This window comes from Tursiops truncatus, chromosome 16, assembly GCF_011762595.2.
Source record: "Tursiops truncatus isolate mTurTru1 chromosome 16, mTurTru1.mat.Y, whole genome shotgun sequence".
NCBI classification, from domain to species: domain Eukaryota; kingdom Metazoa; phylum Chordata; class Mammalia; order Artiodactyla; family Delphinidae; genus Tursiops; species Tursiops truncatus.
Genome location: NC_047049.1, coordinates 75,272,028 through 75,291,109, shown reverse-complemented (window position 1 = coordinate 75,291,109; position 19,082 = coordinate 75,272,028). Strand labels below are relative to the sequence as shown.

General features: G+C 39.5%; 1 protein-coding gene across 1 annotated transcript in view; it reads left to right on the top strand.

Annotated features, from left to right (window-relative positions):
• RYR2 (ryanodine receptor 2) overlaps positions 1-19,082 on the top strand; it is a 510,050-nt gene that overhangs the window by 461,413 nt on the left and 29,555 nt on the right. Inside the window, exons 90-98 of the mRNA XM_073793696.1 lie at positions 192-1,489; positions 2,305-2,369; positions 4,761-4,908; positions 7,878-7,964; positions 8,644-8,859; positions 10,329-10,459; positions 11,814-11,856; positions 14,503-14,636; positions 18,043-18,103. Coding sequence (XP_073649797.1) covers positions 192-1,489; positions 2,305-2,369; positions 4,761-4,908; positions 7,878-7,964; positions 8,644-8,859; positions 10,329-10,459; positions 11,814-11,856; positions 14,503-14,636; positions 18,043-18,103 — 2,183 coding nt within the window. The remainder of the gene's footprint in view (positions 1-191; positions 1,490-2,304; positions 2,370-4,760; positions 4,909-7,877; positions 7,965-8,643; positions 8,860-10,328; positions 10,460-11,813; positions 11,857-14,502; positions 14,637-18,042; positions 18,104-19,082) is intronic.

The following is a 19,082-nucleotide window of genomic DNA, read 5'->3' as shown; positions in this document are numbered from 1 at the left end:
TATCTATAGACACTGGGGTTTTTTTAGACATTTTAAGATATTTAATATTTACCTGCACAAATTAGCGACAACTTATACAACTGGACCAGTTTCCAATTCATTCACAGTAACGTACACTAGCTTCTACCCGGCTTAGACACTGGTTTTATCAGGAATGTTCATTTTGAGCCAATGCAGTTCTCTGCCCCTAGGCAATGTCGTTAATGGCACGATCGGCAAACAGATGGTTGATATGCTCGTGGAATCTTCCAACAACGTGGAGATGATTCTCAAATTTTTTGACATGTTCTTAAAACTCAAGGACTTGACATCTTCTGATACCTTTAAAGAGTATGACCCAGACGGTAAGGGAGTCATTTCCAAGAGGGACTTCCACAAAGCGATGGAGAGCCATAAGCACTACACCCAGTCCGAGACTGAGTTTCTGCTGTCCTGCACAGAGACGGATGAAAACGAAACTCTGGACTACGAGGGATTTGTCAAGCGGTTCCACGAGCCTGCCAAGGACATCGGCTTCAACGTGGCAGTGCTTCTGACAAACCTTTCTGAACACATGCCCAACGACACCCGGCTGCAGACCTTCCTGGAATTGGCCGAGAGCGTCCTGAATTACTTCCAGCCCTTTCTGGGCCGCATCGAGATCATGGGCAGTGCCAAGCGCATCGAGAGGGTTTACTTTGAAATCAGTGAGTCCAGCCGAACCCAGTGGGAGAAGCCCCAGGTCAAGGAGTCCAAAAGGCAATTTATATTTGATGTGGTCAACGAAGGGGGAGAAAAAGAGAAGATGGAGCTCTTCGTGAACTTCTGTGAGGACACCATATTTGAGATGCAGCTCGCAGCTCAGATCTCAGAGTCGGACTTGAACGAGAGGTCAGCGAATAAAGAGGAGAGCGGGAAGGAGAAGCCAGAGGAGCAGGGGCCGAGGACGGGTTTCTTTTCCATCGTGACAGTCACGTCGGCCCTGTTTGCCCTCAGGTATAATATCTTGACCCTTATGCGGATGCTCACCTTAAAGAGCCTGAAGAAGCAGATGAAGAAGGTGAAGAAGATGACGGTGAAGGACATGGTCACGGCCTTCTTTACGTCCTACTGGGGGTTTTTTATGAGCCTCCTGCACTTTGTAGCAAGCGTTTTCAGAGGCTTCTCCCGCATCGTCGGCAGCCTCCTGCTGGGAGGAAGCCTGGTGGAAGGTGCAAAGAAGATCAAGGTGGCGGAGCTCTTGGCCAACATGCCGGACCCCACGCAGGATGAGGTTCGAGGAGACGGGGAGGACGCAGAGAGGAAAGCCATGGAAGGCGCCCTGCCCAGCGAAGATCTGACGGACTTAAAGGAACTGACAGAGGAGAGTGATCTGCTTTCCGACATCTTCGGCCTGGACCTGAAGCGAGAAGGCGGGCAGTACAAACTGATTCCTCATAATCCCAATGCTGGCCTGAGCGACCTCATGAGCAACCCCGTCCCTATCCCCGAGGTGCCAGAAAAGTTCCAGGTAACTTACCTCCAGTCACAGCGGTCTCTGGACTTCAGGTGGGCACGCTAAGTGAACTGGACATCAGCCGTCTTGCTAGTGCCAGGGTGGTTTTCGGTACGTGACTTGCCTTGCCAAAGAGGAATGGCTTTTTAGTCAGGTGGAGCTAGCCTTTTGTGAAGGTTCCTTATAAACTGTTAAGTTAAACTATGAAAGTACGAGCTGAAGTATTCACCCTCCTGACATTAGGCAATTGAACGATAATCATTCCATCCACAAATATTTTATGAGGATTGGCTGGTGTCTGACACCACTGGGTATCATAGCAAATTAAAAGAAATGTAAGATGTGCTCACTGCTTTCAAGTTGCCTTAAAGAGTTTATTAGAAAGATAAAAGACTCACGAAAAAGTTAGAAAATTATTAAGTGGTACGTAGCATAGGCAGCAGACAGTAGAGGTTACCTGTGTTGAGAAAATGGAAACCTCAGTATAGCTTGGAGTAGTTCGATGAGACTTAAGCAGTGGGACTTAAGTTGGTGTTGGAAGATGAGGAGGATTTGAGTAGGTGACTGAGGGAAAGAAGGTAGTTGTGAAATAAGAAAAGTGGGAAGGAGCTCAGAAAGTTGGTACCTACTGCCGGCCTGGTAGGTAAGTGCGGGGAGGGGGGAAATGCGTGGACCAGTAGGAGAAAGGGCACACATGAAAGTTTTATCTCAGTGGAGACAGGAGGGTATCATTTATAGGTTACAGTTTGACACAGGGTCACAGGGCTCCCTAAACTCATTCAAAAGTGACGTGTAATCCTGCTTCTCTTTTCCCCATTGACTCATCCAAGGAACAGAAGGCAAAAGAAGAAAAGGAAGAAAAAGAAGAAAGCAAATCCGAACCTGAGAAAGCCGAGTAGGTGTAGTTGCTGTATCCCTTCCTTTGTTTTAGTGTCTTTCCCTCATCCTCTCTCTTCAGGGGATGCAGTGGAGACTCTCAGGCTGCAGGATGACATCTGTCATCGTAGTGGAGAGCCTCAGCCCATGGGCAGGGATAAGCGTAGACCACACACCCGCCCTGGGGGCCACTCCCACCTCTTTCTTGTGCCATGAGGATTCTGTTTGTGTGTTTCTCTCTCAGCAGAAAAGACTTCAGTGATTCCATGTGATGCTGTCTGCAAGATGACTGAGTGCTGTAGTTCTCTGTTTAAAATCGAGCATCTATTCTGTTCTTGTAAAGAAGGGAGAGGACAAACGTTCTGAATGCCGTGGCACAGAATTCTTGGGGCATGGTGGTCCTCAACGCACAGTCCTGGGGCCACCTGCGTAAAAACCACCTGGAGAGTCTGTTAAAGACACAGATTCCTAGGTCCCAGCACAGATTTTGAATCAGCAGGTCTGGGACCCAGGAAACTTCATTTTTAGTAATATTCCTGGTGCTGTGGAGCACAGTTATAAATGCAACAATGAGAAGTAAAGAGCTGCCTATGAAGCAATGAAAATGTATAATTTCCTCGTAACACTGGCTTTCTGTTAATAATTGACACCTACATCTTTCCCCAAGTTTACGTAGTTTTATATGCACATTTTTAACAACTGGGGAAATCAAATTAAGTGCCTGTAGCATTCTCATGTACCATTTTATTTTTCTCCTCTATTCTGTTACTTCCTTTGGCCTGTTTTCATTGTCTGTTCTGTTTCTTCTTCTTTTTTTTTTTTTAGAATAGCAAATGTTTATTTAGAATTGTGTTAATTTAGTTATAGCTATAAAATTAAAACATTAAATGATAGAACTCAAAAATAGTTATTTCTAATGTTATATTTCATGGAAAACAGTTTTATTCAACTTTTTCACATGCCTACTTGACATCACTTGAGTCACCTTTTGAATAACTTAATACTTTTTTCAAGGAAAATCATTTTTATTTCCAAATTATTTGAGATAGAAAATTTTAAAGAGTTTTGTTATTAGAAATTATCAAACACACACAAAAGAGAGAATGTTATAATGCACCCCATATACCCATCACCAAGTTTTACTAATTTTTAACATTTTGCTAATTTTGTCTCATCTAGGTTTTCTCCTGCCTACCCTCCCTACCATAGACACACACACATATTTTGGGGCCTCCTGTACGACAAGTTGTTTTGAAGAAAATACTAGATGCCATGTCATTTCACCCATAAATATCTTGTATACATTTCTTATTGCTAAGGACTTTAAAAAAACATAATTATCATGCCATTATTTATACCGAACAAAATTTGCAATTATTCTTTAGTACCGTCTAATACCCACTAAATATTTAAGCTTCTTTAGTTGTCTGAAAAGTGTATTTTTACAGTTGGTTTGTTTGAATTAGGCTTCAAACAAGGGCCACTGTTGTCTCTTTTGTGCAGTCAGCACTATTCATTGTCATAGACCTTGAACTGTTGAATCAGTTGTAAAAATGGCCACATAAGTGACTATCATAGTGAAATGCAGACAAATGTACCAGGGCGTGAGAGTCATTTCGATGGTAACTCTTTAACGTTAAAATAATGTTTGACCTCGTATGAGTTAAGTATGGGTTATGTTATATGGGTTACATATATGTGACTACACTTCTAATTTCATTATTGTCTGCAAAATTAATGTATTGACATCGTTTATACACGTGAACAACCAAATGTGTACGCCTCTGATTTTAAATCCTAGTAGCCTGAACATTGAAATAAGAATTTAAAAATAAGGTATGTTAGGGCTTCCCTGGTGGTGCAGTGGTTGAGAGTCCGCCTGCCGATGTGGGTTCGTGCCCCGGTCCGGGAAGATCCCACATGCCGCGGAGCGGCTGGGCCCATGAGCCGTGGCCGCTGGGCCTGCGCGTCCGGAGCCTGTGCTCCGCGGCGGGAGAGGCCACAGCAGTGAGAGGCCCACGTACCGCAAAAATAATAATAATAATAATAATAATAAGGTATGTTAAAAAGTAGCAGCCAAAAAAAGTCTCCATGGTTATTCTTTCATTTAAATATTTTACTCTACACTTGGAAAGGAATATGCTAGGTATAATACAAAGATACTTGAAGCCTGTAAAATGTCCTATAGATTTGAACTTCACAGAAATTATCCATCTATAGGGGGCTATGATAAGCAAGAAGTCCTACCCCTAATTCTAAAGTTCTGAATATCATAATTCATTGGAAGAGATATCCGTTATTAAAACAGATACTATGATTTAAATATTTGTTCGTTTGTATACTTCGGCACAAAACCTGTTTAGTTCTTTAGTTTATGGATGGCTTATTTTTCATTCATTTGTGTTCGTAGGGGAGAAGATGGAGAAAAAGAAGAAAAAGCCAAAGAAGATAAGGGTAAACAAAAATTGAGGCAGCTCCACACACACAGATACGGAGAGCCAGAAGTTCCCGAGTCAGCATTCTGGAAGAAAATCATAGCCTATCAACAGAAGCTTCTAGTAAGATGTTTTAAAATGAACGTTGTTCCTGATATACTGTGAGATCATAATCGTTCGGGTGCAGTAAATACGCATTGACCTTCACTTGGGTCAGCCCTGCACGTATGTTGTATTTGCCCATCTTAGTGTTTATGTGTTCAAATGAATGCCTTGGTCCACGGCTCCCTGTCGTCAAACACATAACCTCTGCACACATTCCCATGAGGGTCCACTTGATTTAGTGACTGCCAGTGTCTTCCTACAAGGACTTTAGGGCAAGTCAATAAACATAACCCCGGGGCTCCCTCTTTGCAGAACACTGTGGAAGGCTCTACCATGCATTATAACAAAGAATATCTTCTAGGGGACAAGTAATTCATATTGATGTTCCAGAGTGGGGTTAGTCAGTCGTTCTAGAACATCGCCCTTTTATTAAAATTCCAGTTATAAAAATATTAATGCAGTGAGCCAACTCTCCATTGATAATAAGAAGGTCTATTCCAAATTATTCTTTAAGTGGAAATAAGTAAATCAATGAAAGAACAAAGAGGGAGAAGACAGTTCTTTATGTAGGGTCTTAAACATTTTGTGGAAATGCTCTCCCAATTAATATATACTTGTATGTAGAAAACAAAGAAAGGAGATGTAGTTCTCTCTTCCTATTCATACAGAATGGAATTGTTAAAAATTTTGTTTGAAAGGCCTCTCATGTGTATGTATGCATATGTGCATAAATATTATATATAATTTTTTCAAGCAGGAAAAGACTGGGAGCTGAATGTCTAGAATAAACCTGTAAGACGTACTGACCAATAATGTCAGACCTAGAAACTATGAGCAATACTCCGTAACACGGCCAGTTGGAAAGGCAAAATCATACTTAGCCTTTGAGAAAAAAATAGACAAGAAACTCATGTAGTATAGAACTTCACCTGTAAGGGAAATAAATTGTTCTCAGTGGTGATATGTTCTAACTGCTTATGCATAAATGTATATATGACACATTTTTTAAAATGTATACCAATAGATATTTTAATTAATAGTTTGACCTATATTTTCTTAAACTACCTTGTATGTTACTATATTATTTAATGCAGAGCACACAGAACACAGATGTTTCTGAGGCAACTCTGGATAACCACTGGTTTGATGTGTTGTCACAGTGGACGTGGCTGCAGGTGTGGTCTGGGCGTGGTGTAGGGTGTGAGGCTGCACAGGCCCTGTAATAAGCTGCAGCAGTCCCCATGGGTTCCTGAAGAGTGTGTGTAACTGCAGTTGAGTAAAGCACATAATTGAGATTTCCTTCCATCCTTCTGTCTCAGAGGTCACAGTTCCCACTTTCCTGCTTCTCTTGCAATATGACTTTCTCTGTTCACCTGTTGGCATGCACCAGCCTAATCATGACCACACCAGGTGCCACAGGCCCCTCGTGACCCGAGTCGTTGTGACCTCCCAGCTCAGATAACCAGAGTACCTAACTGTGACCTATGACCCAGTGCCACCTTCCACGGGAAACCAATGTGACTGACCCGGTTTGGATATGGTGGCCAACTTTGGTCCTATAAACGGTGGCAGAAAAGTCAGGGTCGTGTGTGGGGAGATGACACCATCAAAATTGGCTGTGTCCACAGAGAGGGATAACTAAGGAGATGCCATTTTGCTATGGCCTTATGCTAAAGCCCCTGGCATATCCGGGTAGATAACTTTATAGTCATCTCCCACTTAATATTAAAACAAATTCTTGGTATGTCCCATAACCTTTTTCCTTAAACCCACTTCTCCTCTAAGTGTTTTGTATGTTTTTCCCTCATAGCTCAAAAAATAGAACCAACCATTTACTTGGTTGCTCAGACCCCCAAATCCAGAATTATCATCTCTGAGTCCTCTCTTTCTTTCCTACCTCAGATACAACCCAACAATAATTCTTCTCGGCTCTCTCCTCCAGATGTACCCAGAGTCTGCCCAGTACTTACCACCTCCACAGCCACCACCTGGTCCAAGCCACCACCAGCAACATCATCTCTTCCTGCATCCTGCAGTCACTTTCTAACTCGTCTCCTGCCTTCCATGCTTGCCTCCAATCTATTTTATACTCAGTAGCTGGAATCGTCTTTCAAATCATCTGATTGCATCAGCCCTCTTCAGCTCCTCCAAGAGCTTGCCATCCCATTTAGAATAAAATACTAATTCCAATGATATTAACAAGATTAATGACTAACTTCCCCTATAGTAATTTACCTAATCCTCATAGCAAACTTATGAGACAGGTTTTGTTGTTATCCCCACTTTACAGGTGAGAAAAGTGATGCTACAAGAGTGATTAAGTCTCTTGTCCACATCGCACAGTGAGTCAGTGGTGAGGTCAGGCTTTATGCCCAGGCAGTGTGGTCCCAGCGATCAGACACTGAACCACTGCACTATAAGGGGCAACAGACTTTTTATCAGAGGGCTACAGAACCCTGTCCCCCGCTCACCTCTCTGACCTCATTCCCTCCCACTCTCCCCTCCTCTCACTGCGCTACCTCCTCACTATCCGTCAAACACACCAGCATCACCTGGAGCTCAGGACCTCTGCCCTCCAAGCTCTTTCTCTGACATTCCCGTCCCCAACTGTTCACTTGATTGCCGTCCAGTGGCACCCAGGCCTCAGCTCAAATGTCACCTCCTTAGACAGATCTTCTCTGACCACCTGTCTGAATAGCGCCCCTGTTCCCTAAGTCCTTAACCTGATGGATTTTTCTTCATAACATTTAACATTCCCTGAAATTACGCTTTTTATCTGTGAATGTGCTTCTTTATTATGTCTTCTCCATGGTGGTTTACGTCATAAAGCTTGGTGCTTTACGTAGATAGCACCAAGCATGGGACTTGAAACCCAGTGGGCCCTCAACAAATAGTTTTGGGTAAATGCATGAATGCTTTATTTCAATTGTCTGCAAATTTCAAGTCTCTCGATTCAATGACCTTTTAATAATTTTTTTCACCTTCAGAACTATTTTGCTCGCAACTTTTACAACATGAGAATGTTAGCCTTATTTGTCGCGTTTGCAATCAATTTCATCTTGCTCTTTTATAAGGTATGTACATCTTAGTCTTCTAATAACCAATATGAAAGACTGAATTGAATGTAAAGATTTCAGAGATCCACTAGTGAGCACATCAAAACCGATGCTGAAATGTATTTGATGAAAATGAAAACCTGAATCTCAGGCACATTGCTGACTGTCTAGTACAGCAGGGATAGATTTGCTCCTTCACACTAGGTGAGAAATGCCCCCACTGAAGAATGTTGGATTTGCAGAGGATTTACCCACAGTGCTCAGAGTCTAATTTGGCTGAATATCTCACTTGTTACTGTATCTGGATGTGGCATATCTGTACTGTATTAAATTCTTTTGATCACTGAGAAGGCAGCTTAGCCATCTAATTATTTCCTGCATGTACTGGAATCCTCATATCTGGGTTTAGTTTCAGTCATATAACAAAATGACTCAGTTATATATATATTTCAGTTATATATATTTTTTCTCTATGTATATATATATATATGTATCATATGTTCTTTTTCAGATTCTTTTCCATTATAGGTTATTACAAGATACTGAAAAAGCTATCTTTTTTAGCCTTTGCTTTTAGTCTTTTCATCGTGCAGTGGTTTCACATCCAGCTATTGGCTAAGACTGGGTTTCCATTGTTTCTTGTTTACCCTGATGTCAGAGGAAATGAACTGACTGTCCTTTAAATGATTTGAATCAGGTCTCCACTTCTTCTGTGGTTGAAGGAAAGGAGCTCCCCACTCGCAGTTCAAGTGAAAATGCCAAAGTTAGCAGCCTGGACAGCTCGCCTAGAATCATTGCAGTTCACTACGTGCTGGAGGAGAGCAGCGGCTACATGGAGCCCACGCTGCGTATCTTAGCCATTTTGCACACGGTTATCTCTTTCTTCTGCATCATTGGCTACTACTGCTTGAAAGTAAGATAGTAGGGCACCAAGGAACCTGTGTGTGTCCGCGTGTGTGTGTGTCTGTTGCACGTTGGACTTCTGGGGAAGCAGATTCTGAGATGGAAATTACATACCCATAGTTCATTAGGGAATGTTCCATAAACACCTGCGGGGCAAGGGGAGGAAGCAGCATGGAGAAGAGGGAAAAGCGGGGCTGCAGTACAGACCCAACAGGGCACATCACAGGTCTCTGTTCTGAAGTTGAGACGCCCCCTTCGGGGTAGCCCTGGGCTGGGGCATTGGAGCTGGGCCTTTAGAGCTCCCTGGTGACGAGTCACTGCATGCAGGCTGCCCTGGGAAGGGGATGTGGCTGTCACATTGTAGTTTTCTCGCACGTCAGTAATTATTCACGTATAGCCAATTTCACCTATAATTTGACCCCACAGAAGTCCACCCACTATGTCTCCTAGCAGTGCTCAGTGTAGTAGAAATTCTAGAAATACATCACATTGGACCTCTGAGAGTCATTTTGATTGTTTTGTTATTAGGTATGTATCTCTCGTTATCCCTGGCAGAAATGCTTCACTGTTTGTCACGTCACCCATCCCTAGAGCCTTACCAAGGGAACACTATAGTTTGGTGAATAGAACTCAAGATAGTCTCTCTGAGTGCTCAGGGCTGCCCATCACCTTTGCAAACCTCTTTATCTTTTCCTAGCATGACACCTTTTTACTGCAGGGCTTTTATTTCACTGTGCCCTGCTTCTGATTGGGAAACTTCTAGAAGACTTTTGAAAAACCAGGGTCCAGGGTAAAAGACTAGAATGTAAAGTTTTTTTCAGAAACTCCTCTACCTCCCTCTGCTTCCCTTGTTTTATTGGCGGGGAGAGGGGATATTCTTGGATACTTCCAGAATGTCTGCATCTTTTTTGCATCTGTGCCTTGTGTAAACTCTGTCCATATGAAAAGGGAATCAGTAAACTCTGGAGACATTCTGGCAAACTGACAAAGATTTTTGCTGATGTTGAAATTAAAATTTATTTCAAAATAGCATATGGGCATGCTGAGCATGGAATTATTAAAGAGATTTCTAAAATAAAACTCTAAAATTTTTTTAGAAGTATGCATTTTGGAACATTAGTGCTATGTTTTATTGCATCCATATATATTATATATATGTATATATGTAATATGCAAAAAAAGCAATTTTGTATAATTTTTTAATATTTAAAATTGATTTCATTAGTGCAATTATCAATGAACCTCTATGTGTTTAAAAACATATGCATATATATAATATCTATACTGTCTTTTGTTTTTTGAAAACCTCTAGATGCCTCCTCCTGCCTAAATATAGCTGATTGATTTTCACTCAATTTTTACCTTCCTGGAAGTAACATGGGAAATATTTCTTTCCAAAAGCTGCTTTGTAAAGATAGTGACCACAGGAGATGCTAGTAAATCTAAACTAATTTTAACATGTTTATTTTTCAAATGTAGGTCCCACTGGTTATTTTTAAGCGAGAAAAAGAAGTAGCTCGAAAATTGGAATTTGATGGGCTTTATATTACAGAACAGCCTTCAGAAGATGATATTAAAGGCCAGTGGGATAGACTCGTAATCAACACACAGTGAGTAAAGAATGAGATGAGACATTTCTGTGCTCAAAAATTTCAAGCCATAAAATACTTTGCCAGAGTTCTTGCAGATTTATCAAAAGTTTAGCAGAGGTGAATAACAGTTATATATTCAGCCAAGAAAATCAAAAGACTAATAAGCTCCATCAGTCTCTTAATGGATGCCATCAATTTTTGCCCTCTGTGTTCTGAATTCCTCCATCAAAAATGGCTTTGAGTCCATTTCCACAGCACTGATGGAACATAACATCCATTACTCAGTGTTCAGGGAAGTGTGTAGCTGGAGGTACAGAACCTGCAGTGTGGGGTTATCTCATCTAAAAGCATAGCGGAAGCCAAAATTATTCATTAAGGAAGGAGCTGTAGCATTAAAGGCAAAAATATTGAATGTCACACTTTTAATCTAAGTTGGAAATTTTCAGTTGGTATCATCCAGAGGCGAAGCATATAACTAGCTAAACATTATGCCATGTAAAATATAAGACAGAAAAACAAATACTTTTCTTTATACTAATTATTTCGCCTGTGAGGTCTAGATCCAAACTACTAGCTGCTGCTGTAGATAAAAACCCATCACAAAAGTCTAATTTTACACTATTCGAGGTATTGGTGATACAATATTTTTCTGTAGTTTGTAATACTCAAGCGTGAAATAGCTTCTTTTTATTGTGATTAGTTTTGCTAATTCTTAAAGAGTTACGATTTCTAATAAGTTCTGGGTTTCCAGAACTGGAAATGATTTGTGTGTTATAAATGTTTACTGGGGATGTTTCCAGAACTGGGGATGATTTGTGTGTTATAAATGTTTACTCTAAATGCTCAATATTTTGTTTAGCAACTCTAAATCGAATCAAGTCTGTCCCCTTAGGTGAACTCTATATTAGTTAAGATGCTGGAGTCATGTGATGGTGTTATGCTCAGTTTCCTTAAGGATAACTAGTGGGAATGAGATTTTTTTTTACTTCCTAGGAAAAACAATGACAGTTTTAGATACTTTAATTTTTATAGACAATTGACAAAGAAATGTATACATTAACACATTATACATAAAGAAAAAATATAACCAGACTGCTTATTAAATATGCTCATATTCATCTCCATTAAAATATTAGCCCGTAGTCTCTTCTGTGATTTACATGTATATATTAACACTTAAAATAATACGTAATATACTTATGATAGAAAAATTATGGGATAAGATGGGGAAAATTCATTGTAATTTTTGTGAATGGAAGAATATATGTTCACATATTATTTTAAGTATTTTATTTATTCCAAAAAATATATTGTTATTTATCATTTTTTTAAAAATGATACTATTTTATTTCTATGCTTTTATATCTTTTAGGTCATTTCCCAACAACTACTGGGACAAATTTGTTAAAAGAAAGGTGGGCTTAAATTTTCTATTTTTTTCCTAAAGTGCAATTCAGATTTGAATCTGCTGTGGCTCATACGTAGGCTGAGATACTGAGGCGTGCTTTGTCTGTTAATGTCATTTCAAAATGGAAATGGGATTCAATATGAATTTCAAAAATTTCATAAGAGATCCATACTCTGCAGCTGAAAAATAAATAAGCAGTGCTCGCCCACCTGTCATCTGACTCAGGTGACTAAACAGTGCTCAGTCTGTACATTAACAAGAATTGGTAAGAATTTTCTCTGAGATTGTTCGGGTAACTGAAGTTGACGGAAGGCTCTTTTTCTGCTAAGACAGCTAAGTCACCAGGGCTGGGATCCTCCCTTACAATAAAAAAGTAAAGTTGTTGTATACCAACAAAGGACTGAATTTTATTTACTTTTATATAAACTTCAAAGACCTTTGTATTTTGGTAAAATTTTATTCTTCTGATGCGCACTGCATCAGAGCACGACAGAACACAAGTAGGAGTTCAGCTACGGACTCTGGCCCCAATGTCGGCTCTGCTTTCGAGAGACAAGGATTATCTCTGCTCTTCCTACCACACGGGATTTAATGTAGGTCACTTTTTAAAAAAAATAGTGCATGTACCAGTACTTGTACACTGTAAAATACAGTAATCATTATTTTGTAGCCCCTTCTTATTCCTCCAACTGCCAGACTGAATCACTTCATGCCACGTACCACAATGAGCTGTGGCTCCAGTGTATGTGGTCTGGGGCGAATGGCCACAGATGTCTGCCGAACGAAGTGGTCTTTCTCCCTTTGATTCCACCAGTTGAGAACTACTCATAGGGGGGCCGGTGATTGGCAACTGCACATTTTTTGTTACCAGTCTGAGGGGAGATAGAGAGTTTGCCAAGCATTTAAATCAAGTACATTATTTAAAATGAAGCACATTTTAAAAAACAGAAACAAAACAAAACAAACCCCCCCCCCCAAGACTTCCTAGTTGGAAGAAGCAGTGTGTTTGTTGATTTTCATTTTGGTGCAAGTTTTTGTCCCCTTGTGACCACAGAGTAGTAGCACTGCACGAATGCAGATGAGTGCATCCTAATTAGACCAGAGCTCTGAAAGAATAATTTTTAAGTAATGTAAAATAGATAATTTGAATATTTTATTCTTAGTAATTACTTAACAGTATGAAGAAGCAGTTTCTAAGTTATTAAAGCAAGAGTTTCTCTGAAGGACACGATATATCTAGAGTCAAATAAATAGACAGATTGTAATTGCAGCTGAGACAGTCCATAGCGTTCCTGCTCTGAGGTCCAGTTTGTTCTCCTGGGTGAGAATACAACCCCTAAAGAACTCCCACTCAGATCAGCCCAGCCCATTTTCAGTGCTGTGAGAATAATGGAAAACAAATTGTTTTAATGAACCTAAATAGTGTACGTTCATAGGCTTTTTCACTACCGTTGCTCTTTTATGTTTTCTTTTAATTTACCTGATTGTATACATTTAGAAAAAGCTCATTTTTATTTCTGCTAATCCTTTCTTTCTTTCTATTTATCCACTTTCTTTCTATTCATCCACTCTAATATTTTACTTTAATGTTCCCCCTCCTCTTTCGCTGGTTCTCAGTTCCTTTGTTTCTCCTATATTCCTGTTCCTTGCTTTCCTTTTCCTCTCTTGCTGCCCGTTCTCTCTCCTCCTGCGTTTCTTTCATTAGTTTTCCTGTTGCCTCCATTTTCAATGATGTGCGGGATCCTCATGGTATATAAACTGTAGGCCGAGAGTCGCTATATCAGAGACAGAGGTACTGAGCTCACAGGTGATCTGTTAGCCCACATCTAAGCCCTGATCTAAAAACCCAACATCTGGGCAAAGCCCAGACAAATGTGACAGAAGAGAGAGGGGCAAGGAAGCCAAGGGGGGTTGCAGAGAAGTGATTCTAACGATGGACAAGGAATCCATTCTAGGTAAGAATTAAACTGAGGACCTGTGGATGGTGACAAGGCTCCAGGTTCAGGTGTTGTTGAAGAATGGCTGGAGTCAGGATACTATGGGGGGAGTTGAATGTTTGCTCTGGAGACCACAGAGGGGATACCAGCATGTCATGGGCAAACCCAGTGGCATGCCGTGCTCTACGCAGAAGATCTTTGCTGGGAGTCAGCCTTGCCTGGATGTGTCCTCACCCCATCTCTTGCCAAGCTGAGACTGGGCATGTTACATTCTCCAAGATCAATTTCTTTATCTGCAGAGTAGGATGCTAACAACAGGAAACTTAACATATTATGACAGTCCCATGAGGGAGAAGCAAGTTGGACCTCTTAGCATAATTCCTGACACAGGGGATGAATTTGGTAGCAGTTACTTTATTCCATTTTCTCCCACCTCTTTACCCATTTGCTTGAGCCTATCCTCTTTTGTGCCTGCCTTTCTCTCTTGCATAAGAAATCTTGTTCTTCAGCTAGGCATTATTTAAAACGCTATAAGTTCACTAAGACCTTAAGCAGTGTGATCACAGAACATGAGCCGTTAAGTTAGATGTTTAAGTGAACCTGAACGTAAGACCGATATATACTATGTATAAAAATAATTAGATGTTTGTATGTGCACATACAGATGAGATTACTTAATGGTGGAGGCCAGTAAAATGCTTCTTTTCTTGCCCCAGGTTATGGATAAATATGGAGAGTTCTATGGCCGAGACAGAATCAGCGAGTTACTTGGCATGGACAAAGCTGCCCTGGACTTCAGCGATGCCCGGGAAAAGAAGAAGCCAAAGAAAGACAGCTCCCTGTCGGCCGTGTGAGTGTTCATTCTGCTCTATCCGAGGTCTAGGTGGAAAGGAGGAAAAAGTAATACACTTCTGAACTTGCTAGTGCACTGATTTCCTTTCCTTCAGTGTCAGAGGAATAGAGACGAGAGAAACAGAGAATATATAAAGTCTGCTTTTGTACTTCCGGGTATTTTTGCACTATGGAATCAGCAGATGTAATCTATTAATTTTTGAAGGTGACTTTTTCATTATTTACATAAAGCAAGAAGAAAAGATTTGTTTTATCAATGTGCCTTTTTATCCCTAAATGCCACTTAAGTTGAAGGCAAAGATGCAATAGCATAATATTTGCCTCGTTAATGCTTCCTGTTTGCCAAGAAGTTAGTTTTCTTAATTTTGGAAAAGGGAGCTATGTAGACCTTTTATTAGAAATAAGTTCATATTCTTTTAATTGTTGTGTTTTATTTAAATAGCAAAGACTTGGTATACTTAGTATACTATTACTTGGAAAGTTTATTTTAAAATGAGGCACTCTTATACAGTGCTCGCATGGAATAATATGATATAATTAGAAGGATGTAAACCAGTTGAACTGAATTCACCTGAGATTGAATTTCACATGCACGTGTAGTGTTAGTATACATATATATATACATCTGTATCTGTCTTGCAAATTTAATCAGCTATAATTCTAGAATTACAGTTGTAAAGCCTACATGCTTTTTAAAATGTAATTTCTTATTGTAGCCACTTAACGATTTTAGAAAAAAACGTAATCGTTACCTTCCCTTATCTGTGTATTTAAGGTATCAGTCAATTAGGTATGTGACGATTTCTCTGAAAACATAAATATTTAAGGTTCTGTAGAGCAATGTTAGTTTGTCTTAGATAACTATTTTAGCTAGCATTAAAAAACAACATGTTGGCTGATCTCTTTTATACTTTTTATCTCTCTGAAACCTTGTCAGAGCTACTTGGGTCTTTAAAAATAATGTGAACCCAGTTCAAAAGTAGTTAGATAAGCAAATATATAGCAAGTTATGAATTTAAATTTAAAATATGACCTGAGTACTTTAAGAAAACAAATGTGGTTCTTAAAGGAATGTGGTCACTCTACGTAAGATGAAACACAGTTGGCAGCCCTTAGGCATTCAGGCCCTTATGTTAGAATATCACGTAAGGACTATGGTGAGAGGGGGGCTGCTGAGTTTCTTACTAGCATTTTCAGATCCCTGATAACCAATGTCGAATTAAATAGTTTTACTGAATTATGCATTTTCCATGGTCATATTTGTGACTCTAGAAAATGTCTGATAAAATAGAAGGAAAGTTTAGACTGTTTTTTTACTATGAACAGTTTTAAATTAGTGGAATTTTCCACTGTTTTACATAGTAAATGTTTGCAGGTTTGACCCCTAGCAAAGTACCAAGAAATTAATGTGGCTTTTATTAATACCTTTAAATAGGGATAATAAAATTAGAAGAATAAAGATCTAGTAAATAATACACATTCCTAGGAAAAGATTTACATGTAGTGTTCCTTTATTAAAGTGTTTAGAAGGATTGAGTTTTCAAAGATTACCTGTTTTCTATATGAATAGTATCTTAATGTGAACATTTGCATATAAGGATGATTCATGTATCTATGTGTGCATGTATTTATTTATCAATCAGATACATAGGGCTTGGTATGTGCATATTTAAACAAGTGGCCAGTTCACCTCCTGGGGATAGAATGGCTGCCAGCAGCCAGAAAGCCTGCATGCTTCTTCATGTGTGTCTTTATGGAGTGAGAGGAGAGCTTATAATCTCAAAACCATCTAGCAAAACTCCTCAGCTTCTGGCTTCTAGTTTACCCCTGAACCAAGCCCTGTGGCCAGGTTAATGCCATGCCCTGATTGGCCTAGATCAGCTGTGCTCCATCCCTGGGGGTGGAGCCAGCTCCGCCCAAACAGCATCACTGCCACTACTGGTGAGAAAAGAGTATTGTATACTACAAAATACTCTTAATGCTGTTGGTAGGAAACTTGCTACCCTAATGCATGACAGGGATGGAAAACAACTAATCATAAGAACAAACTTCTAAATAAGTTAGAAACGACCATGGGAAGTTCAGACATCCTGATAAAAACCCTTATTTTGTTTTGGATTGCTTTCATGGGAAATAATCATGCTCTCATGCAAATTATCCAATGGGTTTATTTTTTTTTCATCTCTCTCTTTTTTTAAGAAAAAGTATTCTTATATTGAAACCCACTGTAAATATTCATGAAATTTTAAAAAAATATTATTTAATAATAAAATTAATTGTAACTCAAAGACTGCTTTATTTCCTTAAAAAAATTAAACCTTAACTCTAAGGGGAAAAGTTTCCTAAGAAGTCAGCTTAGATTATCAACTATTTATCATTGCACTTGTAATTTAAGATTGACCTAATTAAAAGAAATGATTAAAGAAGTAAAGACTAAAACAGTAAGTCTAGAGAAGCCTTTTTGAAAATAACACTAAAATTATATTATTATCATATCAATTCACTGGAATGTTGCAAAGGCTAACAAAATTATAATTTCTAGCCCCATAAACCAGTGACAAGTTCTGGAAAAAAGCGAAAATTAAAAATGAGTATATTTTAATACATGTATATTTTAATCTGCAAAGATCATGACTATTTATGTTGATTCACTCATTCAACATTATTGAGAGACATTCAATGTATGATATAACATGCTTGGTGCTGGGGATTTCACAGACGAGTGAGGAAGGCATCAATACACGTACATACATACACACCTATGCCTGCAAAACAACATGGGAAACGATTATAAAGGGAGGTGTCTACAAAGCACTATGGGAACCAAGGGGAAGGGTTAAATTCCTTCTTGGATAGAGAAGGAAGTAGAGAAGGGGCATTTCTGAAAACGATAGGAAAAAACAAAATGAATAAGTCCTTTTATTGGCAAAATCAGTACAGTTGTAAAACAAGTGTGGACATTTATGCAAGTTTTTATTAGTTGAACTAAAAATTATTCTGTTGGGATGCAATTATGAATATATAATGAAAGTTAGGGAGGAAACTTTCGATATACCTATGTTAGTTAATTTAGTAGTTTCTAGGAATAATTGTCACATAGAAAGTGTTTATTTTATATTTAATATAGGAAAAGAAAAGGTCAAAAAGAAAAGACTATTTTTAAGTAATAGAGACATAGTGATGCTTTGTTTTGTTTTCCAAGATTCCTCTTTAAAAAAAAAAATCACAAAACTCTGGTGTACATTTTCCAACAGAGCTCTCAGCTGGGCTCCTGAACTAGAACTCATCTCCTGAGATGGTTGCCAGCTCTGCCCCATGGAGAGTGAATGACAGCAGGCTTTTGCAAGCCTATGAGTTTCTGCTTCATGTACATATCTACAAATTCTTCTTTTTTGTCTTTCCAGGCTGAACTCTATTGATGTGAAGTATCAGATGTGGAAACTAGGAGTCGTTTTCACTGACAATGTAAGCCAACTTCATTACCACAAAGTAAAACGCACTCTGATTAGATGAGTTTGTTGGGCTTCAGTGGCTGGAAAGATGGCTATTTAAGAAAGCTACTTAAGGGCTTCCCTGGTGGCGCAGTGGTTGAGAGTCCGCCTGCCAATGCAGGGGACACGGGTTCGTGCCCCGGTCCGGGAAGATCCCACATGCCGCGGAGCGGCTGGGCCCGTGAGCCATGGCCGCTGAGCCTGCGCGTCCGGAGCCTGTCCTCCAAAACGGGAGAGGCCACAATAGTGAGAGGCCCGCGTACCGCAAAAAAAAAAAAAAAGAAAGCTACTTAAATATCAGTTCGTTTAATACTGACCACATCTGAGAAAGACCCAGAGAAATATATGATTAATCAGCCCATATCTCATTCCATTTCTTTCAGTAGCTGAAAAATTAAAATATATTTACACGAGAAAATGAAATGGAGATGCAAATTCGTGTGTATTTTCATTCGGATTTTAGTTGAGCAATCGCATTCTTCAAAATTTTTAAAGATGTTAGAAAGTTCTAAATACATTTTTTAAAGTTCTTTTTTAACATTAATTGCGATCCATTTGTTTCTGCCACATAAAGTACATTAAATTACTGTGCTCTTTTTCTCGATGGATCCCTCTTTTATCAAAGAGCATAAGAGCTTCTGAGTTAGGCATAGGACCCACGTATATATCCAGATATTATGGAAAAAAATCGCCCATGACTAAAAGCCACCAGCTGTCAAGGCAGAGAACCACATACTACCTCGTTGGCTCAATAGCATGACATTTTTGATTCTTAGAAATTCCAGTTTAAATAACTGTTACTGTCAGTTGTTTTTGTGCTACCATTTGCTGGCTATGGGAAGTTGCTAGAGAGAATCATGAAACATGGCTGAATCGATGGACTGCAATTTTTGCTGTTAGATCTCAGCCCATCCCCTCATTACTGCTTCTTAATTCTTTTACCGTCTTCTCAC